Genomic DNA, 25,009 nt, shown 5'->3' on the forward strand with positions numbered 1-25,009 from the left:
TTTCACTTTGATCCTTGATTTTGACTTTGACCTTAACTTTTCATCTTTGACTTACAGCTACTTACACTTTCATCTAAAACTGTAATAGTCACTTTGTTTGCAAGTTTCACTTTAACAGCTACGCAACTGTATCTTGTTTATAAAATTTCATTAACAACATTCATTACACCATACAATTTGTCCACAGGTGGAGCTCGAGACGAAAGCGCATCGGACGCCCAAAGAGATGACCCGCGACTACCATTCGGGCGGCAAGCATCCCTGGAGGCACGCTTTCAGACAACACCTGGCCAAACACCCGCACCTCTGGACCGAGCCCAAGTCAGAACCCAAACCAGAACTAGAACTCAAGATCGAATTCGACCCAGACGTAACCGAGTTCAAAACAAACGAGTACGAAGCTAGTGAAAACAAAATCAGTGATACGGACGCGAGTGAAAACAAGATCAGTGATACGGACGCGAGTGAAAACAAAATAAGTGATGCGTGCGATAATAGAGTCAGTTTACGGGACAGTGTGACGTATAAAGGGGTAGGGGGCAGTGACGCGGCCCGGACTATAGAGTGCAATGTTAAGGACAGCCTTGATAGGGCTAGAAGGAAGCGGTCTTGGAGCGGGTGTAGCGATTCGAGTTATGATTCTGATGAGAGTCTACAGCCTGTTGAGAGGGAGTTTGAGAAGTTCATCACCGAGGTCAATAAGAAATGGTGAGTTTTGTGTTCTAATTTCATATTGACTAGGTTTTCCAACTACAATTTGGACAGGTACCTTATAAGATTGCAGGAAGTCACTATATGCAGTATGGTAATCATTGGTGGAGGTCTATGTTCAGTATTCGACGTCCTATGGTTGAAATGATGATGATGATTGACTGTAAGTCAATATCTTCTTTGTGTAAAGCTTTAAGTTTTATCTTGAGGAAAAACTTCCGTGCTTTTAAGCGATTTTGTGAAAAATATTATTGGCAGGTAGTTGCTAATTGCTCATAAGATAGGCCCCCTTAATTTAATTTATTGTGCGTGGTGCATAATCTTTTTCTTAAAGGTTTTATTTAAACCTTTGTTTGTCACCTGTCATCCGCTTTGCAATGGAGGGAAGTCGAACCTTAATTTCGAACTCCTCGTATGTTCTTCTGATTAATTTCGTTGCGGGTCCAATGACAGTTTAACTTTCCCCCGGGACAAACTTGACCTTCATTGGTTGGGTTTTTGTGGCGGTCAAGCTGTAGATCCTGGCTACACAGGAGTTGCAGTGGTGGGAACGAGAGGTGGGAATAGTCCCGTTAAAGTTTTATCTTGAATATTTAACAGCTAGTAGGGAGTGAAGGCTATCCTTCAATTGCATCTTGTAAATTACAGAGTCGTGCTCCTGCAGTGAATAACTGGCAAATGATGATGATGACGACTGCGACTTAATTTATTTTTACAATGCAATATTTTTTCTTGATTTTGGCAAAATTTTAGTCTTTACCACTGCTTTGTGACTAAAACGTAGTGTACGCAGTGTGTTTTCGTACGACTTCGTAATTGCAATAAACTAAAGTGCGCTCAAATTAATTATGCTCTCAAAACTTACATAAAACTTTTCTTCCCAGGTTACACTTCCGACCTAAAACGCCGCCTCCCTCACCCCCCTCTCCAACCCCAGTCCCCGACGATGTCCTTCCCATAACGCTGGACACGCCCCTAGCGGTCGAACTTCGGTCACACCCCTCCGACAACTTACAACCCTTCACGACCACCGAGTTCACCCTAACCGACCTATACGGAGATATCAACCCCGAAGAAAAAGACCACAGCGGTAGCAATTTAGATATCAGCGGAGAGGATTTGCTCGGTGAAAACTTCACCGGATTGACCGAAGCTCAAGTGGAAAGCATTCTGTCCGAGACGGATCTTAAAGCGTTGGCCGATGTGGATTTGACTAAGGACGATAAGAAGCTGCCCGATGAGTTGTTGGAGTTGGTGAACGATGAGAGAGATCCTTTTTTATTACAAGGCCAGGGCGCGGATGGGCGTGCCGGCTCTGGCTCAAGGAAGCGGAAGGCGGACGCGTTCGGATCCACCGCTGTACAGGTAATTATTATTATTATTTCAAATAACATTTTCTAAGGCGCTTACACGTCCCAAATATACCACCACTTCGGGACAACATGGGCTGGTGCTGAGAAGAAGTGGCAGAAGAAACTCCAGTCACTTTTGTCAGCCTCTTTTTTTGTATTTCTACTATGGATAGACTTATTATTATTTATTATCCACCGCAACTACTGGCCGTCGCTGTGTCGTAGAGCACACAGAAGGTAACGCTCAGTAACGCCCGGTTGTGCACAGTAACTGTGCAGTTTGTAAAGTGACGCACAGTAACGAGTGTCTGTGACGTGACGCAGTCTTGACAAGACTCAAAGCCTCCGTAACTACCGGCCCTCACTGTCTCGGAGAGCCTCAAGGTAAAGCACAGCAACGCCCGGTCGCGCACAGTAACTGTGCTGCCTGTAGATAATGTATAATAACGTCCGCGGCGCACATTAACTATTTCTTTTCATACTTTAACTCGATATTTCTAGTTTAAAAATATGTTTTGTATTACTGGTTTGAAACTTTGATAACTGGTTTTTAACATCAGCATTGTGGAAAATGTTTTTTTTTTCAAGTATTCGTCAACACTTCGCCGCCGAATCCGGTCGTCATTGATTGGTGTAATAAATATAGAAAATTTGATTCCTGGTCACAATAAAATAAATAAACACAATCTGTTAACCCTTTACCTACGGGCCCTTGGAAACCCAAAGTCGCCTCTCAATACGGGATATTTTAACCCATAAAATTGTTTGCTCCACTTTATAGCCTGACCAGGAACATAAAAACCCTGGCATAGAGGCGCGTCAATTGCTTTTGATAGTCCAACACTGAGTACAGTCGTACCTGTGTTAAATTAATAGGCTAACTTTATGTATCAGGATTCAGGATTACGGGCTAATTTGATATTTTCATAAATTAACGAAAACATATTATTAAAGGTAACCTGGTTTAAATAAATTAAATGTAACCATCAATCGAGCTAGTAGGATTTATTTTATTATTCATCAATAATCAAATTCAGAACTTGAATATTCAACTGCAATATCTGCTCATGAACGCTTCAAACTCGGTACTTCTTTCCCAATGCCATAAAATTCAACACTTAGAAAGTGACAAAAATCTTTTAAATAGGTAGTTGAAACAAACCACAGCTAATTTTCATAGTGGACTGTACTATACGATAAACATGTCAGTCAATTTGACAACCTTTGTCGGAAACATTAGTCAATGAAAATATTGTCCAAACCCTTAGTATTTCTCTTCGACAAATACTTTAACACATTGTGAACCACTTTTCTTTCACGACTATAAAAAGATTTTAGCAATTTAATTCACAAAATCAATTGCGCACATTTAAAATAAAGTTTGTTTACACTTTGACAGCAATAGACTGACATGCAAGGTGACATGACATGTCAATGAAGTTTTCAGTTACTGTTGCCATTAAAAGAAATTAGTACCATTAATTTTCCGCAACATGGCGAGGGTTTTTATGTTCCTGGTCGGGCGGTCGGGTATACATCAAGATATTTTAAAAAGTATGAGACTTACGGTATTGAAATTTGGAATATTATATTCTGCAACTAAAGTAGTTTCATAATTATAAGCGCATTTTACACTTAATTTGCAATTTTTTTGTTTTTTTTTTTTTTTGTCGTAAACCGTGATTTAGTATTGGCTGTGCCAAAATAACAATAGATGCCACCCGCATTGAGAAGTGACTTTTGACTTGGCAACTATAGGTGCCTCCCGTAGGTAAGAGGTTAATTAATGTGGATAATGCCCCTGCAGTAGATACTAAAATAAATATCATAATTGTGCAGCTGCCGACTAATGTTAATGTATAGTGTGAAAATAATGTATTTAAGTGCGTGGAAGTGTGGTCTCTTGTAAAGGCACCGGCTAGCTACACATGAACAATTATACTATAGGATAGAACTATGTCTCTAGGTATCCTAATTCCCTAGTTCCCTAACCTACAGCATAAATGTAAGATAAATAAATATATAAATAAGTGAGGGATGTCTGCACCGTGAGACCTAAGGTAACAGACGGAATGTGGTGAGGAATTAGGTGAGGAGTGGGTTTTCTTACTGCCAGTCAAGCAGACTCACAAGACTGATCAGGATCTGATGGCTAAGGGTGTCTTGGCCACAGTGAGAGGAATATAGTTACCAGGTGGAACGATACGTGGTTGAAATGATGTAGTCCAAGTCCAAACGGTCAAAGAGAGTTTATTAACAATCTTACAATATTTATACTAACGCTATTTACACACACATACAAGTACATTACTTAAATCTATAATAGTGTACGCCCGTGTAATGTGCAACGATTGCACTATGATGTAGGCCAAATGGCAATGCCAGATTTTGTATGGAAGGTGGCGTCTTTTTTTTTTCGCGCGGCCATCGACCAAACCTTATTTTTTGATTACAAAATAGTGTAATAAACCAAACTTACTATGACATGTATACCTCTAAACTCAGTCTGGACTGAGTTACGAGCATTAGAAGTTTGATGATTTTACATACTAGATTTGCTTTCTGCGTGCAAGCTTTGTAAGAAATTGCAACAAAATAATGACATTGTATGTGTAAACAAACAATAACATCAATTATAGGCTCCAGTCATCAGTATGGAGCAGAATCAGCGCAATAAAAAAAGACGTCACTATTTTGTTGCAATTTCTTACAAAACTTGCGCGCAAAAAGCAAATCTTAGTATGTAAAACATCAAACTTCTAATGCTTGTAACTCAGTTCAGACTGAGTTTAGAGGTATACATGTCGTAGTAAGTTTGGTTTATTACACTATTTTGTAACCAAAAAACATGGTATGGTCGATGGCCGCGCGAAAAAAAAAAGACGCCAATTTCCGGCATTGTCTTTTGTTGCTGATCAGAGATCAATGTTCGTCTGAACAATAATAACGACGTATATTACTCAGGTGTCGCCGCTGGCTAAGGAGACAATGTACGTGGAGGCGCAGCGCTCGCCGCCCGCCACGCCCGCGCCCGCGCCCGCGCCGCCTCCCGCCAAGCCTGCCGTGGAACCGCCCAGCCGTACAGAGACCATCGAGGAGGTGCAGCTGCCTAGGGGCGTGCAGTTGCAGGTATGTTATACAGGGTACACGCTACACAACACACTTACCACCTTACACGCTACACTACTTGCAAAATAGCGCCTTATTGCAAGCTTTCCCCGCTCCCACCGATCAGTCGGCACGGGATAAACGTGACGAGACTATAGGTGGTGCAGTTGCCTAGGGGCGTTCAGTTGCAGGTATTAGAGTACGGTCGCCGAGCACGTGGAATTTCGTCCAATGACCCCAAGCTACCCATCCTTATCGCTCGCGCGTAATAATATAGAATTTCGTGCAATGACCCCAAGCTACACATCCTTATCGCTCGCGCGTAATTATATAGAATTCCGTCCAATGACCCCAAGCTACACATCTTTATCGCTCGCGCGTAATTATATAGCATTTCGTCCATTGAACCCAAGCTACCCATCCTTATCGCTCTCGCATAATTATATTGCTGTCGCGACTGTGCGACGGGCGGCCGCAGTGAGTGTGCGAGAGCGACAGCAATATAATTACGCGCGAGCGATAAGGATGGGTAGCTTGGGGTCATTGGACGGAGTTGTGTTTACAAACTTGTATGGAGGAGGTGCAGTTGCCTAGACGCGTCCAGTTGCAAGTATGTATTAGAGAGAACATAGTTTAGTTGCAATATAGCAGCTATAGCAAGCTCGCCGCCCGCCACGCCCGCGCCCGCGCCCGCGCCGCCCCCCGCCAAGCCCGCCGTGGAACCGCCCAGCCGTACAGAGACCATCGAGGAGGTGCAGCTGCCTAGGGGCGTGCAGTTGCAGGTAGGTTGTGCAAGTATTGCAAGCTTGATCTGACGCCCCTACTGCGTGAGATCATTGCCTAGGGGCGTGCAACGTAATTGCAGTTGTTACTACAGAATAGCGTCTATTAAAAGCTTGTCCCGCCGCCCCTGCTGCGCGAGACTATAGAGGTGGTGCAGCTGCCTAGGGGCGTTCAATTGCAGGTACACACTACACACTGTTGTTCCAATAGGTGATTTTTCAAGTCAGAGCGCGAGACAGGCGAAGAGACTATCGAAGAGGTGCAGCTGCCTAGAGTGTTTACTATAAAATAGCACCTTATTATAGTCCGGTCGCCGAGCACGTAGAATTTCGTCCAATGACCCCGAGCTACCCATCCTTATCGCTCGCGCGTAATTATATTGCTGTCGCGCTCGCACACTCACTGCGGCCGCCCGTCGCCAAGTCGCGACAGCAATATAATTATGATAAGGATGGGTAGCTTGGGGTCATTGGACGAAATCCCACGTGCTCGGTGTCCGGACAAGCTTGTATGGAGGAGGTGCAGTTGCCTAGACGCGTCCAGTTGCAAGTATGTATTAGAGAGAACACAGTTTAGTTGCAATATAGCAGCTATAGCGAGCTCGCCGCCCGCCACGCCCGCGCCCGCGCCCGCGCCGCCCCCCGCCAAGCCCGCGGTCGAGCCGCCCAGCCGTACAGAGACTATCGAGGAGGTGCAGCTGCCTAGGGGCGTGCAGTTGCAGGTACGTTGTTCTTGTAGGCATTTGCAACTAAATAGCAAGCTTGATCCGACTACCCTACCGCGTGAGACCATCGAGGAGGTGCAGTTGCCTAGGGGCGTCCAGTTGCAGGTAGGTTATACAGGGTACACGCTACACAACACACTTTTTTTGTTGCAAAATAGCGCCTTATTGCAAGCGCCCACCGATCAGCCGGCGCGGGAGAAACGTGACGAGACTATAGGTGGTGCAGTTGCCTAGGGGCGTTCAGTTGCAGGTATTAGAGTACGGTCGCCGAGCACGTGGAATTTCGTCCAATGACCCCAAGCTACCCATCCTTATTGCTCTGTCGCGCTCACACACTTACTACGGCCGCCCGTCGCACAGTCGCGACAGCAATATGCGAGAGCGATAAGGATGCAGTGCAGTTGCCTAGGGGCGTGCAGTTGCAGGTTTGTGTTAGCGAGTACACACTACACACTTTTGTCGCAATATAGCACTTATTGCAAGCGTCACCCGCTGGACTATTGTGGTGACCCAATCTTAACACGAGCATATTTTTATTTTTTAGCTTAGCTCGATGGGTTAGCGGGACTTTTAGTGATTTGTGTAATACACATTTCTTATACGATAGGTATTCTATTTTAAGAAAAGAAAGACTTCCACTCTTGGGGTGACCTTATTCTAACAATACTCTATGTATGTTCTGAAGAGACTGTACAATTTCTACACATGTATGCACACTTTGATCTATCGCTAGTGATATCCATCGACTTGTGGTAATAATAGTGTGCGAGAGCGACGCATCGCATAACATTGCACGGTTAATGTTGACCGTGGAATTTACTTACGATGCAACATGTCATATTATATTAAACTTAACCTTAAAACTTTAATCGCTCTTCCTATGTAATTCTGTTCGATTTTTTGTGTGAGTAAAATAAAGATTTATTTATTATGTTCTTCTGATTAATTTCGTTGCGGGTCCAATGACAGTTTAATTTTCCCCCGGGACAAACTTGACCTACACTGGTTCGGTTTTTATTGGCGGTCAAGCTGTAGATCCTGGCTACACAGGAGTTGCAGCGGTGGTAACGAGAGGTGGGAATAGTCCCGTTGAATTGACCGCATAAAAATGACGTATTTGTTGAAAATCTTTTTCGGTTTTGTTTTAAAATTGTTTTTAAGTTTAGATTAGCTGGGTCTCTCCACTGTCACACATAAAATATAGCTCCAGTCCATCTGTTTCAAAGATTAAAGTTTTTAACCTGTTCTATTCTTCTGTTTTTAGACGGTACAAACGGCGCATTCTCCATTGAAGAAACACATAATAACGTCCGCGGCGCACAGACGGGCTAGCGACTCGGCGCAGGAATCGCAGCCGCCGCAACTACTGGCTGTCGCAGTGTCGGAGAGCTTAAAGGTAATGCACAGTAACGCTTGATCATGCACAGTAACTGTGCAATCTGTAAAGTAACGTACAGTAACGTCCACGATGCACAGGCAAGCCAGTGGCTGTGTAAGACTCGCAGCTGCCACAACTACAGGCCGTTGCAGCCTCAAGATAAGATACGATAATGCACAGTAACGCCTGGTCATGCCCAGTAACTGTGCAGATTGTACGGTAACGCCTGGCCACGCACAATAACTGTGCAGCCTTTGAACAACAATTTTTATAGAATATCTTCAAAATGCCGACACGCTTACTTCTTACTATTTACGATATTATTAGGTACCAATGTTCCACCTACACATTTTTTTTTCTTTTATTTGATTTACAATTTTACAATAGTAAAATACAGATACTTAGATATAATTTTTATTTAATTTTTCCTTCGTAGGTGCGGCTGCAAAACCATCTGCTGTCGAGTCAAGCGGGAGTGTTGGTGCAGAACGGACCCTTCCCGCCCGTGGTCGCGGTGCCCGTGCAACAGGCGAGAGAAACCAGTGAGTTGTCTTGTTTGTTTAGTCGGCCGTTTGGTGTAGTGGTTCGAAACGGACTACTATTCCGGAGGTAGCGGGTTCGATTCCCGCACAGTACAAACATTCGTAAAGGTAGCAGGGAAGCGCTGGACGCAGACCGCTGCCAATCGATCAACATGGAAAGCATTGGGGGAGGCCTATGTTCAGCAGTGGACGTCCTATGTCTGAAATGATGATGATGATGATGATGACAAACATTTGTGTGCATGAACATATTTGTTTGTATTGGACTGGGTGTTTTCTATGTATAATAAGTATGTATTTACAAAAAAAAGTATTTAAGTATGTTTATATCCGTTGTCTAGTACCCATAGTACAAGCTTTGCTTAGTTTGGGACTAGAAAATGTCTAAGGATAAGGAAGGATATTTATTTATTTATTACTAGCTTTATCCCGCTTTTTCACCCGCGTTCGTTCGTCTTTCGATTCAGCCAAATGACGTCCATTACTGGACAAAAGATTTCCACAAAGACCGGTCCTACGCCGAGGAGTTTTTAAACATGAGAAGACGTGTATGAAGTAAAGATCTAGCTATAGTCTGGTCCGTGAGCACGTAGAATTTTGTTCAATGACCCCTAGCTACCCATCCTTATTGCTCGCGCGTAATTATGTTGCTATCACGCTCGCACACTCACTGTGGGTGCCCGTCGCACAGTCGCGACGGCAATATAATTACGCGCGAGCGATAAGGATGGGTAGCTTGGGGTCATTGGACAAAATTCTACGTGCTCACGGACCGGGCTTTAGACTATTTTTGTTTTTATTCTATAGATAGATAAAGTATCTTTTGCCTGCGACTTTTTATTGCTAGTACAGTCAGCGTCAAACGACCAATAAGAGTGACTGTTAAAAATACACTGATTTATTGCTATAAACTATAAAGTATTCAATGCGTTCGACGCTAATTTGGGTCAACCGCGCAAACGCTTACTTAGCAATAACTTATTAGCTATATGAAAAGTGAATACGTTTGTACGATAGCTCGTACATAGTTCAAGACACCCAAAGTAGCCACAAAGTTAGCAACAGTCAGCATTGTTGTGTTCCGACAGTTAGAGGTAAGACAGCCAGTTCCTCCGTGGTTGAGGATTCCGGGTGAAGCTCGCTCCACCTCCGGCCTGATCGTCACTTACCATCAAGTGAGATACAGGCCAAGAGCTTCCTCGTTGTGGATAAAAAAAAAAGTGCTCTCAACTTTTTGGCCACTTTGGGTGTCATGAACTATTTGACGCAGACTGTTCGTTCGTTTCAGCCGAAAGACGTCCACTGCTGGACAAAGGCCTCCCCCAAGGATTCCCACAAAGACCGGTCCTGCGCCGCTCGCATCCAGGCACCTCCCGCGACCATCACCAGATCGTCGGTCCACCTAGTGGGAGGCCAACGCTACGTCTTCCGGCTCGTGGACGCAGACTGTACCGACTCCAATTCCCAATATTGTGTCATTTGTTCCAGCGGTAGCAGGAGTATCAGTAGGCGCCAGCACATCGTCCCCTCGTCGCGTATCCGCCCCACTAGTCCACTTAGCCCCCGCCTCCCTCGCCCACAAACCCCTCCAAATCCACCAGCCACCCCACTCTACCCCACTAGTGGTGGCCCAATCCCACACCATACACCACGTGGCGCCGAACAAATTGAAAGTGCTCCACGCTCATCCTCTCACTCAGACGCAAAGGACGCAGTTACTGGCCCAGAATAGGAGCATAGCGCAGTTACCAGCTGTGGTCTCACTGTCGCCGCTTGGGGAAGCTAAAACTACTAATACTGGTGAGTAAATATACTTTAGGACCTAACGAGATCTAAAAGCATTTCTTGGCCTCTGAGACCACCAAAATCAAACGTTCTAAGACACGTTTCTAATAGATTAGGAATTAAATGTCTAAAAGAAACCTTAATTTCATGCTAGGCCTCTGAGACCACCAAAACTAACGGTCCCGAGTCCACCGGTTAGGTATTTGTTAGCGTCGAAATAGGAGCTCGCTGTCGCCACTTGTGGAAGCCAAGACTACTAATGCCGGTGAGTTTATTAAATGTAAAGACTGAAACCACCCCCTAGTGGTGGCCCAATCCCACACCATACACCACGTGGCGCCGAACAAATTGAAAGTGCTCCACGCTCACCCGCTCACTCAAACGCAAAGGACGCAGTTACTGGCCCAGAATAGGAGCATAGCGCAGTTGCCAGCTGTGGTCTCGCTGTCGCCGCTTGGGGAAGCTAAAACTACTAATACTGGTGAGTAAATATACTTTAGGACCTAACGAGATCTAAAAGCATTTCTTGGCCTCTGAGACCACCAAAACCAAAGCTTTCTAGACACGTTTCTAATAGATTAGGAATTAAGTATCTAAAGAAGACCTTACGTCATGCTAGGCCTCTGAGGCCACCAAAACCAAAGGTCCCTAGACAGGTTTCTATTGGTTTAGGAATTAAAAGTGTCTAAAAGTGACCTTAAAGTCATGCTAGACCTCTGAGACCACCAAAACTAACGGTCCCGAGTCCACCGGTTAGGTATTTGTTAGCGTAGAAATAAGAGATCGCTGTTGCCACTTGTGGAAGCCAAGACTACTAATGCCGGTGAGTTTATTAAATGTAAAGACTGAAACCACCCCCTAGTGGTGGCCCAATCCCACACCATACACCACGTGGCGCCGAACAAATTGAAAGTGCTCCACGCTCATCCGCTCACTCAGACGCAAAGGACGCAGTTACTGGCCCAGAATAGGAGCATAGCGTAGTTACCAGCTGTGGTCTCGCTGTCGCCGCTTGGGGAAGCTAAAACTACTAATACTGGTGAGTTTCTAGAGTAAATATACTTTATCAGGAGCTTAAAGAGATCTAAAAGCATTTCTTGGCCTCTGAGACCACCAAAACCAAAGCTTTTTCTAGACACGTTTCTAATAGATTAGGAATTAAGTGTCTAAAAGAGACATTAACGCAATTCTAGGCCTCTTGAGACCACCAAAACTAGTCCCTAGACACGTTTCTATTGGATTAGGAATTAATTGTCTAAAAGATACCTTAACGTCAAGTTAGGCCTCTGATGCCCGTTTTCACCATCAATCCCTAATTTTTAAGTGACCCCTAAAATTCAAAATTCAAAATTATTAATTGTGAAACAATAGTGTTTACAGATAAAAATATTACATTGTGATAGTCTCACTATGTTTCGCCTGGTCGCCTATGGTAACAAATAACACGAATTTTGTTTTAATAGGGGTTACTTAAAAATTAGGGATTGATGGTGAAAACGGGCATGAGACCACCAAAACTAACGGTCCCGAGACCACCGGTTAGATATTTGTTAGGGTAGAAATAGGAGCTCGTGACTCGTAAAAAAGTGACATTAAATGTATGGCGGATTGTACAGCGCCCCCAGCGGAAACTTTCAAGAACTAAAATCCTCAAAAAAATTTTGACGTAAACTCACACTAAGCCCCCAGGACTGAAAATGCCCGAGCGAAAAATATTCTATGCAAAATCATTTAAATTTTTCCGCTAGTGAAGTGTCTTAAAAATGTGGTTCGTATTTTTGTACACGTGATTAATTTATCCAATCTCTCCCACCAGCTCTCCTAAAAGCGGCCCCCGGTTCAGTGGCTCAATTCTTCGAGATCAAGAGCGGTCAGCTCGGCAAGGGCCCGCACCTCGTCAACGTGGTGCGACAACCGCAGCCCGCCAAGTGTGCGCGCGCCGACGCGCCGCCAGCCCCTACGGCGAAACGACAACTGGTGTCGCTGGACGGAGCCGCTTTGAAAGGACCGCAGCGAGTTAGTTTGAGCCTCGATGGACGGCCGTTGCTGCGAGCCGCGCTGCCTGCTGTCAGAGCGCAGCCTCTAAGGCACCAGGTGAGTCCACATACGCTAGCCCGTGGCAAGAACACTACTAGGATCGCTTGAAGGCGCCATTGTTGAAAGACACTCTGTGTACGTCTCATTACGCGCCTACGGCGAAACGACAACTGGTGTCGCTGGACGGAGCCGCTTTGAAGGGGCCGCAGCGAGTTAGTTTGAGCCTCGACGGACGGCCGCTGCTGCGAGCCGCGCTGCCGGCTGTCAGAGCGCAGCCTTTAAGGCACCAGGTGAGTTACACATTATACTCACACATACACACCTTGCATGTGTCGCTATGGCACCAAATATAGCCACAGTCGGCCAAGTGTGCGCGCGCCGCCCGCGCCTACGGTGAAACGACAACTGGTGTCGCTGGACGGAGCCGCTTTGAAGGGACCGCAGCGAGTTAGTTTGAGCCTCGATGGACGGCCGTTACTGAGAGCCGCGCTGCCTGCTGTCAGAGCGCAGCCTTTGAGGCACCAGGTGAGTCCACACTTCACATACTAGCACATGCCAGTGGCAAAAACACGAATAATGTCGCTAGACGGCGCCGCTGTTAAGGGACACCCTGTGTACGTCTCATTACGCGCCTACGGCCAAACGACAGCTGTTGTCGCTGGACGGAGCCGCTTTGAAGGGACCGCAGCGAGTTAGTTTGAGCCTCGATGGACGGCCGCTGCTGCGAGCCGCGCTGCCGGCTGTCAGAGCGCAGCCTTTAAGGCACCAGGTGAGACAATATACACTAGCCCGTGGCAAGAACACTACTAGGGTCACTTGAAGGCGCCATTGTTGAAAGACACTCTGTGTAAGCCTCATTACGCGCCGACCGCAAAACGACAACTGGTGTCGCTGGACGGAGCCGCATTGAAGGGCCCGCAGCGAGTCAGCCTGAGCCTCGACGGACGGCCGTTGCTGAGAGCCGCGTTGCCTGCTGTCAGAGCGCAGCCTCTAAGGCACCAGGTGAGTCCACACTCCACATATACTAGCACATGCCTGTGGCAAAAACACGAATAGTGTCACTAAACGACGGCGCTGTTAAGAGACATCCTGTGTATGTCTCATTACGTGCCCGCGACGAAACGACAACTGGTGTCGCTAGACGGAGCCGCGTTGAAAGGACCGCAGCGAGTTAGTTTGAGCCTCGATGGACGGCCGTTACTGAGAGCCGCCTTGCCTGCTGTCAGAGCGCAGCCTTTAAGGCACCAGGTGAGTCCACATACACTAGTCCGTGGCAAGAACACTACTAGGATCGCTTGAAGGCGCCATTGTTAAAAGACACGTGTAAGTCTCATTACGCGTAGATATACACAGCGTGTTTCACGCGCCTACGGCGAAACGACAACTGGTGTCGTTAGACGGAGCCGCTTTGAAGGGACCGCAGCGAGTTAGTTTGAGCCTCGATGGACGGCCGCTGCTGCGAGCCGCGCTGCCGGCTGTCAGAGCGCAGCCTCTAAGGCACCAAGTGAGTTACACATTATACTCACACATACACACCTTGCATGTGTCGCTACGACACCAAATATAGCCACAGTCGGCCAAGTGTGCGCGCGCCGACGCGCCGCCAGCCCCTACAGCGAAACGACAACTGGTGTCGCTGGACGGAGCCGCATTGAAGGGCCCGCAGCGAGTCAGTTTGAGCCTCGATGGACGGCCGTTACTGAGAGCCGCGCTGCCGGCTGTTAGAGCGCAGCCTTTAAGGCACCAGGTGAGTCTACATACACCAGCCCGTGGCAAGAACACTACTAGGATCGCTTGAAGGCGCCATTGTTAAAAGACACCCTGTGTAAGCCTCATTACGCGCCGACCGCAAAGTGATAGCTGGTGTCGCTAGACGGAGCCGCTTTGAAGGGACCGCAGCGAGTCAGCCTGAGCCTCGACGGACGGCCGTTACTGAGAGCCGCCTTGCCGGCTGTCAGAGCGCAGCCTTTAAGGCACCAGGTGAGTCCACACTCCACATACTAGCACATGCCAGTGGCAAAAACACGAATAGTGTCACTAAACGACGGCGCTGTTAAGAGACACCCTGTGTACGTCTCATTACGCGCCTACGGCGAAACGACAACTGGTGTCGTTAGACGGAGCCGCGCTTAAAGGACCGCAGCGAGTTAGTTTGAGCCTCGATGGACGGCCGCTGCTGCGAGCCGCGCTGCCTGCTGTTAGAGCGCAGCCTCTAAGGCACCAGGTGAGTCGACAAACACTAGCATACACACATAGCGTGTATCACGCGCTCGCAGCTAAACGACAACTGGTGTCGTTAGACGGAGCCGCTTTGAAGGGCCCGCAGCGAGTTAGTTTGAGCCTCGATGGACGGCCGTTACTGAGAGCCGCGCTGCCTGCTGTCAGAGCGCAGCCTTTAAGGCACCAGGTGAGTCCACATACACTAGCCCGTGGCAAGAACACTACTAGGGTCACTTAAGGCGCCATTGTTGAAAGACACTCTGTGTATGTCTCATTACGTGCCCGCGACGAAACGACAACTGGTGTCGCTGGACGGAGCCGCTTTGAAGGGACCGCAGCGAGTTAGTTTGAGCCTCGATGGACGGCCGTTGCTGAGAGCCGCGCTGCCGGCTGTTAGAGCGCAGCCTTTAAGGCACCAGGTGAGTCCACACTTCACATACTAGCACATGCCAGTGGCAAAAACACGAATAATGTCGCTAGACGGCGCCGCTGTTAAGAGACACCCTGTGTACGTCTCATTACGCGCCTACCGCGAAGCGACAGCTGGTGTCGCTAGACGGAGCCGCGCTGAAAGGACCACAGCGAGTTAGTTTGAGCCTCGATGGACGGCCGTTGCTGAGAGCCGCGCTTAGGGTTGCCAAGCGTCCGGCTTTAGCCGGACATGTTTGGCTTTCTAGGGACTCGTCCGGCCAAATATTGCCTTGTCCGGCCTGTCCGGCTTTTGTTAGGCTTTTTATTTGGTTGTCGCGCCAGGCGAAAGTCGAGCCACAGAATCATATGAAGCGCACGCATCAGGATGATGCAGCAACCGATGATGATAGTAATCAGTCATCATGACCTGACACTAATTACACCCCTCCTCCCCGGTCACATGTCCGGCTTTTAGGGTAAAATGTCCGGCCAAATGAAGCACAAAGTCCGGCTTTTGTGATTTTAGACCTGGCAACCCTAGCCGCGCTGCCTGCTGTCAGAGCGTAGCCTTTAAGGCACCAAGTGAGTCTACAAACACATAGCGTGTATCACGCGCCCGCAGCTAAGCGACATCTGGTGTCGTTAGACGGAGACGCTCTTGAAGGGTCGCAGCAAATCAGCTTGTGTCTCGACGGCCATCACATTTACATTTGACACATCAATATTGTACAGTCAGCGTCAAATAGTTCGTGACACCCAAAATAAGTCAAACTTTCGCAACACGTCTAAACGTTTTTGTTACAATTGGAATAAGGTTGTGTTGTCAACTTTTTGGCCACATTTGAATGATCAAACGAACTTACCAAGTGAAGTTCGATCTAAATTATCCTGTTTTCGCCGAAGAGATTTATTTTACCATGTAGTACCCCTGTACGACAACCCAATCCGCACACAATATTCAGCGTAGTAGTAGTAAAAAACAAAAGAGCGGGCAACCCCACCCCTACCACGCTGTGGGCTCGGTGTCCGAGCGGTCTCATTATATTTAGAGAAGAGATGACATTGACGTTTACCTCCAGGGAAGAAGATATAGAAATCTTCGGGTTGGGAGGGACCTTAAATCTCTTCGGCGAAAACAGGATAATTTAGATCGAACTTCACTTGGTAAGTTCGTTTGATCATTGTTGGGTCTAATTCTCGTCACTACACTGCACAACTTAAAATAATTACGTTTTTTGTCGGTAAAAACGTCCTGGTGACGTCACTTAAGCATTTTTCTTATACTGCGTGCGGTCGTTGCGCGTGCGCACAAAGGAATGAGACCGCTCGGACACCGAGCCCACAGCGTGGTAGGGGTGGGGTTGCCCGCTCTTTTGTTTTTTACTACTACTACGCTGAATATTGTGTGCGGATTGGGTTGTCGTACAGGGGTACTACATGGTAAAATAAATCTCGGAGGCGAAAGCAGGATAATGAGTGTCACGAACTATTTAACGCTGTCGCTTACTCTAGAGCATTAAGGCACCATCTTACTTTAACTTTCTGTCAAACTCATACAAAAAGCACCGGTTATCGTTATAGTTACTGTTATAATTAGGTGGTGCAACTCAGCCTAAGCCTGAGCTCCAAAATTACAGCCATAAAGACTATTGAGTGTATAATATTTGCTTTTATTTTGCATCAACATCAATTTCCAATTTCCCAGATCCAACTCAAGAACCGCACGACCACGCTGCAAGTGGCCACGCCGATCGCCCGGAGTTCCGCGGAGCCGTCGTCGTCGATCGCCGCCATTCCGACGCCGTCCAAAACGGCTTCTATACCCAGCGCCGTGGTGGCTAGCTTGCTGCAGCAGACCAAGGGCGTGCAGTTGGGCAAGGTTGGTAATGTGATTATACAGTGTGTTGATTTTAATCCTCGCCATATTTAGGGAGTTGATTAAGTAGCTTATTCTCATCACGAATCAGTAAAAAAATCGACTTTAACTTCAGTTATTCAAAGAAAAATATACCTATTTACACTACCCACTTTACGTGGCTTCCTTCGGTAGGCTATCCGACATGATGAGCGAGCGATATGCGTAGCTCCATGGTGCCGCAGTGTAAACGTATGGCAATATTGCGAGCCACAGTACAGTATCGCACGGATTATATTTGCTAAAAGTTCAAATTTTGGGGGAAAAATGCGTTTATATAAGTTACTAGCGGCCGCCCGCGACTTCGTACGCGTGGATCCCGTTTTACCCCCTTCATCTATCTTACGCGGTTTAGATTTTTTCATACAAATGTTTTTTCCCGCGAACTCCCGTTGCCGTGGGAATTTTGCAATATCCTGTTGTAACTAAGCTTTAAGTTTACTAAGGTACCTGCATGCCAAATTTCAAGCGTCTATCTTATGTAGTTTAGATTTTTTCATACAAATGTTTTTTCCCGCTCACTCCCGTTCCCGTGGGAATTTTGCAATATCCTGTTGTAAATAAGGTTTAAGTTAACTAAGGTACCTGCATGCCAAATTTCAAGCGTCTAACTTAAGCGGTTTAGATTTTTCATACAAAAGGATTTTCCCGCTAATTCCCGTTCCAGTAAGAATTTCGAGAATTCCTTTCTTAGTGCACCTCTACGGTACCTAAGCTACGTCTCTTCCAAATTTCAAGTGCCTACGTTTAGCCGTTTAGGCTGTGCGTTGATCTGTCAGTCAGTCAGTCAGTTTCTCCTTTTATATATTTAGAAGATTTAGATAATAGTAGATCACCTAAATAAATATGGCGAGGATTGAAATCAACACCTTGTATTTGCACTATTTTTAGTATCATCTCGTAATACTATGTAAACATTCACAGTCCAAAAACAAAACACAATGGGTGCTAGTGTTAAGATAGATGTGAAGTAAATTAAAACGTTTACTTATTTTGGCAACTAATGATTAATCTATTTGAGAATGAGAACTATGTCTAACCGAGTGTCTTGAATTTTCTTTTCCGTGAGCGAAATTTAATTCATTCGTGACCTGTATTTTAGATAACACTTTTGCTCTTAGAGTTGTGCGGAAACTATTGGTGGGCGTTGCATGCGTTGCGAGCTCTTTTCAAACTATCATTTGCTATGTGACGCAATCCCCTCTACCCAATAAATATCGCACAGTTTCTTGCTCGCATCTCACTCAGTCACAACACATCTCTCGATAACATCATTGCTTGTCACATTTGGTGGTTATTCTTATGATGCTTGAATCCTACTTTTTATATTTTTAAACCGGCAGACGATGGTGACTGGGTTTGTTGCGGCGCTTCTTCTCAGCACTTGCCAAATGTTTGTCTCGAAGCGCTGGTAGGGCAAAAAAAGAATGAGACATGTATAGGCTCCTTAAGAGCATTTGACGATTTGTAAGTACTAATTGAGTGGCGATCACGGGCTGGAAGACGTAGCGTGGGCAGGCCTCCCACTAGGTGGACCGACGATCTGGTGAAGGTCGCGGGAAGTACCTGGATGCAAGCGGCGCAGGACCGGTCTTTGTGGAAATCCTTGGGGGAGGCCTTTGTCCAGCAGTGGACGTCTTTCGGCTGAAACGAACGAACGAAGTACTAATTTAATTAGTCTAAACAAATAAAGATAATTTTGATTTATTTTTATACATATTTGTTTATCTTCCCAGGGCGGCCAAAAGATAGCCATCTCGGGCCCCGGCGGGCAGGCGCTGGCCGCCAACGTGCAGGCCATCGCCTTCACCGCGGCGCAGCTGCGCGCGCGCCAGGCCCGCCTGCAGCCGCCCGCCAAGCCCAAACCGTGAGTATTATACCATATTAGGTCATATAGTCTCCACTGCAAGAGTCTAATTCAGCAGAGCAGTGGCGTGCTTACTTAAATGCAAGCCCGCCAAGCTCCGGCCGTGAGTATACCTTCATTATTCGGTCATTTAGTCTCCACTGCAGGAGGACGAGCATTAAAGATTCTTCAAGTCTGCGTGAGGCAACTATCAACTAGTCTCTAGACAGCGCGGCGCCCAAGCATCAACAAGTGTCTAGACGGCGCCAAAGCGAGATCTAGTGTCTCTAGGCAGCGCCAAAGTGAGATCTAGTGTGTTAAGACGGCGCCAAAGCGACAACCACTGTCTCTAGATGATGTCAAAGCGACAACTAGTGTTTCTAGACGGCGCCGAAGTGACTAGTGTCTAGATGGTGCCAAAACGACAACTAGAGTTGCTAGACGGCGCCAAAACGACAACTAGTGTCTAGGCGACGTCAAAGCGACATGTTGTGTCGTTAGACGGAGCCGAAGGGACAACTAGTGTCTCTAGACAGTGCCAAAGGGATAACCAGTGTCTATAGACGGCGCCAAAGGGACAACTAGTGACTCGAAACGGTGCCAAAACGTCAAGTGTCTCTAGTTGACGCTGAAGCGACAACTAGTGTCTCTAGATGTTGCCAGAGCAACAACTTGTGTCTCTAGATAGCTAGATAGTACATTTAAGACGGCCACAAGTCACTCGTAACGCCTCTCGGTCAACGTGTGGATTTAGAAAATAGCATTGACACCAATGTTGGCACAAACTAGTTTCTTGATAGACATGTTTGAAGAGAGGCATTGGAACCAACGTTGGTGCCAATATTACCAAAAGATAGCCATCTCGGGCCCCGGCGGGCAGGCGCTGGCCGCCAACGTGCAGGCCATCGCCTTCACCGCGGCGCAGCTGCGCGCGCGCCAGGCCCGCCTGCAGCCGCCCGCCAAGCCCAAACCGTGAGTATTATACCATATTAGGTCTATAGCATCATCAGGTCATTTAGTCTCCACTAAGGATCATCATAAGGCATAAGGTCAGCGAGTCAGCTTGAGTGTCGACGGCCACCCGCTGCTGCGAGCCGCGCATCCACTACGATACCAGGTGCTCACACGTTCACACGACACGGTCTGATACCTGTGCCTATGCCAGGCGCCTATGGCGCAGTCTAGTGTCGCTAGACGGCGCCGAAGGGACAACTAGTGTTGCTAGACGGAGCCGAAAGGGCAACTAGTGTCTCTAAACGGCACCAAAGTGACTAGTGTCTATCTAGATGGCACCAAAGTGACTAGTGTCTTAACAGCGTCAAAGCGACAAATAGTGTCTAGACGGCGCCGAAAGGGCAACTAGTGTTAAAGACGGCGCCAAAGCGACAACAAGTGTCTATAGATGGCGCCAAAGCGACAACCAGTGTCTCTAGATGATGCCAAAGCGACAACTAGTGTCTCTAGACGACGCCAAAGGGATAACTAGTGTCTCGACGGCACTAAAACGACAACTAGTGACTCGAAACGGTGCCAAAGCGTCAAGTGTCTCTAGGTGACGCTGAAGCGACAACTAGTGTCTCTAGATGTTGCTAGAGCAACAACTTGTGTCTCTAGATGGCTAGATCGTATATTAAGACGACCACAAGTCACTCGCAACGCCTCTCGGTCAACGTGTGGATTTAGAAAATAGCATTGACACCAATGTTGGCACAAACTAGTTTCTTGACGGACATGTTTGAAGAGAGGCATTGGAACCAACGTTGGTGCCAACACTACCAAAAGATAGCCATCTCGGGCCCCGGCGGGCAGGCGCTGGCCGCCAACGTGCAGGCCATCGCCTTCACCGCGGCGCAGCTGCGCGCGCGCCAGACCCGCCTGCAGCCGCCCGCCAAGCCCAAACCGTGAGTATTACAATAATATATTAATGACCTTACAAGACCATCATCATCAGGTCAGCGAGTCGGTATGAGTCTCGACGTGTCGAGCGACGCTACCGCTACGATACCAGGTGTGTCCGCGCATACATATACACACTCTACGTGTGGCACACGTGTGATACTAAGCTTACTAATGTCGCTAGACGGTGCCAAATGAACAACTAGTGCCTAGACAGTGCCAAAGCGACTACTAGTGTTCTTAGACGGCGCGAAAACGACAACTAGTGTCTAGACGGTGCCATAGTGGCCACTAGTGTCGCTAAGCCGCCCGCCAAGCCCAAGCCGTGAGTATTATAATAGTCTTTATTGTGTATATACTTGTACAAAGGTTACAATGTCATAGGATCATCAGGTTAGCGAGGAAGCTTGAGCCGCGTTGCCGCTACGACACCAGGTGCGTCCACATACAAAGCACAGCGCGTGATTCGTGTTAAACGACCACGGCACCGTCTACAACAACTACGGACAATCAGTGTCTATAGACGGCGCCAAAGGGACAACCAGTGTCTCTAGATGATGACAAAGCGATAACTAGTGTCTATAGACGGCGCCGAAGCGACAACCAGCGTTTCTAGACGGCGCCAAAGGGATAATTAATTTTGAATGAACAGTGCCAAAGGGACAATAACTAGTGTTGCTAGACGGAGCCGAAAGGGCAACTAGTGTCTCTAGACGGCACCAAAGTGACTAGTGTCTAGACGGTACCAAAGCAACAACTAGTTTCTCTAGATGGCGCTAAAGCGAGAACTTGTTTCTTGAGACGGCGCCAAAAGGATAATTAATGTCTCTAGACGGCGCCAAAGCGATAACTAGTGTCTTAAGACGGCGCCAAAGCGATAACCACCGTCTCTAGACGGCGCCGAAAGGGCAACTAGTGTCTATAGACGGCTCCAAAGGGACAGCCAGTGTCTCTAGACGGTGCCAAAGGGTCAACTAGTATCTCTAGACGGCGCCAAAGCGACAACTAGTGTCTAGACGGCGCCAAAGCGATAACCTGTGCGTAGACAGTGCCAAAGCGACAACTAGTGTCTCCAGATGATGTCAAAGCGACAACCAGTGTCTCTAGATGATGCCAAAGCGACAAGTATTTCCCACCTCTCGTTCCCACCACTGCAATTCCTGTGTAGCCAGGATCTACAGCTTGACCGCCACAAAAACCCAACCAATGAAGGTCAAGTTTGTCCCGGGGGAAAGTTAAACTGTCATTGGACCCGCAACGATATTAATCAGAAGAACATAGGAGGAGTTCGAAATTAAGGTTCGACTTCCCTCCATTGCAAAGCGGATGACAGGTGACAAACAAAGGTTTAAAACCTAAACCTTAAAGCGTCAAGTAGTGTTTCTAGACGAAGCCGCTCTTAACGGGCATCAGGGTATCTAGTCTCCGCTACAGGAGCACGACTCTCTTTAATTCACCAGATGCAAATGCAGAATTTGGCATACACTCCCCACGCTGGCCAAAGAAGATAGTATTAATTTTGTGTTAGTTAAGATCTGATGATTAAGTAAGTGACTTAAGGTGATGCCTTGCGAATATTGGGCGTTTTAAAGAAGCGCAGAATTAGTTTTAATCGTACTTTTCTTATTACATAAGTTCTTATTTTGAAATATGTCATAGTTGACTAATAAATCTAGTGTCTGGTCGAAGCCGAAACATGAATGGAAACAATTTTCTCGATAGAAAAAAAATCCAAAGATGAACCTTCTATTACTCGGTTTTTCGTTTTATAAGCAGATAGGCTAATATTTCAATACCAAATTTTGTATATTGGTAAGGTAATAACATATTCTAAGTACTGGTCGAGTTATTTTCTTTAAATAGTGTTTGGTTTTTCAATAAATACATGATTTACGATTTTTGTCGCTTACGTTATTTTATTCCGCGTCGCGCGCGCTATTGCTGTCCCTTTCCTCGCACTGAGAAATCATATTTCTATCCCTCTCTGTGCGAGGCATTCAGTCGGCCGAAAACTTTTACGAGGTAGCGCCTTAACCAAAAATGTTTCCTTCTAGCGAGCTAGCAGAGGCCTCTGCAGTCCCGGCAGCGCCAGCCCTATCGGCGCCGCCAGCGACCGGCGGCGACGAACCGGCGCCAAACGGCTCCGTCCGGCGCCGCGCCGCCGACACGCTGCCCATGGAGGTCACGTGACACCGCCGCCCGCCCGCGCCCGTGCCGGCCTGCTAGTGATGTGCGAGAGTCGATTGCCGATATCGATGAGATTCGTGTTGTGTAAAAAATTAAAAATCTTCAAAAAATGCGTCGATACTTCGTTATGTATATCTTTACTGGCTTTCGTGTGTCGATAGCGCCGTTGTCGATGGTTTATGTTGATGCATAGACAAAATCACGAATTAATGGCTTGTAATAATTCTTCTACCGATAAATGGCTGGTATCGGTAACTTTATAAAATCTTATGTACTTTTAAATTGCCGAATTTCGAAATATCAAAATACTTTTCCTATAATGTTGTATCAAAACTATAAATAGTGATGCTCACAGGCGCTATAGATAGTGTTGGCACGTGGCAATACTATCGATAGTAGCTTCTCACTCATATTGCCTCAATCATCGACAGTTTATCGACACGCAAACTATATCAGCGGCGACGGCAGCACTCGTATGGAGTTCTCAGTGCGATGGCCCGGCGGTGGCCTAATGGCCCGATAATGTGCTCTTGGACTATAGAAACTTCATCAATAGGCCTAATACAGGCCCCTGTAGGCCTTTCATACGGTGGGCCTGTCAGGCCCCATAGGCCAGGTCTGTGGATTAGCAAAAAAGTTCTGGTAGGCCTGATATATTTAGGCCTAAACGCTTTGGTGTTCTGGCAAGCCTGATAAAACGATTGAGGCAGTGATAGTCATTTAACAACTTAATATCCAATTCAATAGCTAATTAATAATGTATTCGTAGCCTGAATGTGTTTTATGAGGCAGAACAATCAAGGCCGCACTAGATTTCACAGGCTTGAAGAAAACAAGTGTAAGATATTACCCAAAATCGAGATAAAAGCATCTAGGCCTACACTATTGTAGGCCTGACAGTGAAGTGGCGTGGCCTGACGGGCCGCATAGACAATTATAGACACGATCAGTGACAGTGAAGTGTGAACGGCGCGGTGTTATAGTCGAATGACGCTGTGTGTGATTTTGAATTGCGTATAACAAATAATATGTATGATTTATTGCTCATATCTAGCAGTTAATTTATGGTTTGTTTAAATTCTTTTGTTTTGTTTCACCTTTTTAGCTAATTTTGTTATTTTTAGTTTTTTATTCTGTTAAAATTTTGCACAATTGACATTGATTTACCTTTTACAACCTATTTTCAACCTTTTTAGGGTTTCGTAGTCCTCACAAGGAACCCTTATTAGAACTTTTGTAGTCGCAGGCTTCTTAAAAAATCTCATTTATACTTATGAACTCTTGCAAACTTATAGTTAACAAAACAAATGTTTAAAAGTGTATTAATAGCAAAACAAAGTACCATATGAATGTTGTTTAGGTGGTCGCTCGCTCCTACTTATTTACCGACTTCAAAAAGGAGGAAATTCTCAGTTCGTTTTGTATCTTAGAAACTAACAGAAAAATAGTTGATATAGTAATCAAATATTCATGCCAAGGATAAGGAATTCTGATCTATAGTTTACACCAATGCAAAACTAACATAAATTCATCATTTCAAAAATTGTAAATTTCTAGCATTTTGCTTGATCCTTCCATACAAAGTTTTAACGTTTTATTACTTGATTCAACTTATTTATTATTTTGTTTAGGTCTATTCAGGATTAGTAGAATGTCATCAAAATATTGTATTTCCTAAATAATTATGTTGTCTAACCAAAAAACTACCTTACTAACATTCGTTTTGAGTTTTGTTTCGATTGATATTTATTTCATGTAAAATTTTTAACTGCGAAGTATAAGTAATTCAAAATCAGACGTTCAGCATCTGTTTAGGTTTATTTTACATCAATGTATGTATTAAAATAGAAAGGAATTATTTTCTTTAATGCAAATTGTGATATTAAAGAACTTGAAAACCATACGATTTTACTTTTAATTTTTTATCATATTTATTTCCTTTCTCCGTCCGCCATTTTGTATTACAACAGGTAACAAAATGGCGGACTTCCGGTAACACCGCGCCAAAAAATATAAAATGGACGATTTAATCACGCTCGGATTTATTTTAGTATATCCGCCATCTTATTCGCGGCTTATATTAATGTTTTAATTTAAAGAAAATGAAGTTACAA

General features: G+C 46.0%; 1 protein-coding gene across 1 annotated transcript in view; it reads left to right on the top strand.

Moving 5' to 3' along the window:
- E(Pc) (Enhancer of Polycomb) overlaps positions 1-23,734 on the top strand; it is a 57,018-nt gene extending 33,284 nt beyond the window's left edge. Inside the window, exons 11-20 of the mRNA XM_028313462.1 lie at positions 188-708; positions 1,596-2,076; positions 5,028-5,192; positions 7,943-8,074; positions 8,493-8,598; positions 10,087-10,398; positions 12,200-12,477; positions 16,757-16,930; positions 18,703-18,833; positions 22,763-23,734. Coding sequence (XP_028169263.1) covers positions 188-708; positions 1,596-2,076; positions 5,028-5,192; positions 7,943-8,074; positions 8,493-8,598; positions 10,087-10,398; positions 12,200-12,477; positions 16,757-16,930; positions 18,703-18,833; positions 22,763-22,898 — 2,436 coding nt within the window. The 3' untranslated portion in view covers positions 22,899-23,734. The remainder of the gene's footprint in view (positions 1-187; positions 709-1,595; positions 2,077-5,027; positions 5,193-7,942; positions 8,075-8,492; positions 8,599-10,086; positions 10,399-12,199; positions 12,478-16,756; positions 16,931-18,702; positions 18,834-22,762) is intronic.
- The last annotated feature ends 1,275 nt before the right edge of the window (positions 23,735-25,009 follow it).

Source organism: Ostrinia furnacalis, unplaced genomic scaffold (genome assembly GCF_004193835.3).
Source record: "Ostrinia furnacalis isolate ACB-3 unplaced genomic scaffold, ASM419383v2 OfSCF4245, whole genome shotgun sequence".
Taxonomy (NCBI): Eukaryota; Metazoa; Arthropoda; class Insecta; order Lepidoptera; family Crambidae; genus Ostrinia; species Ostrinia furnacalis.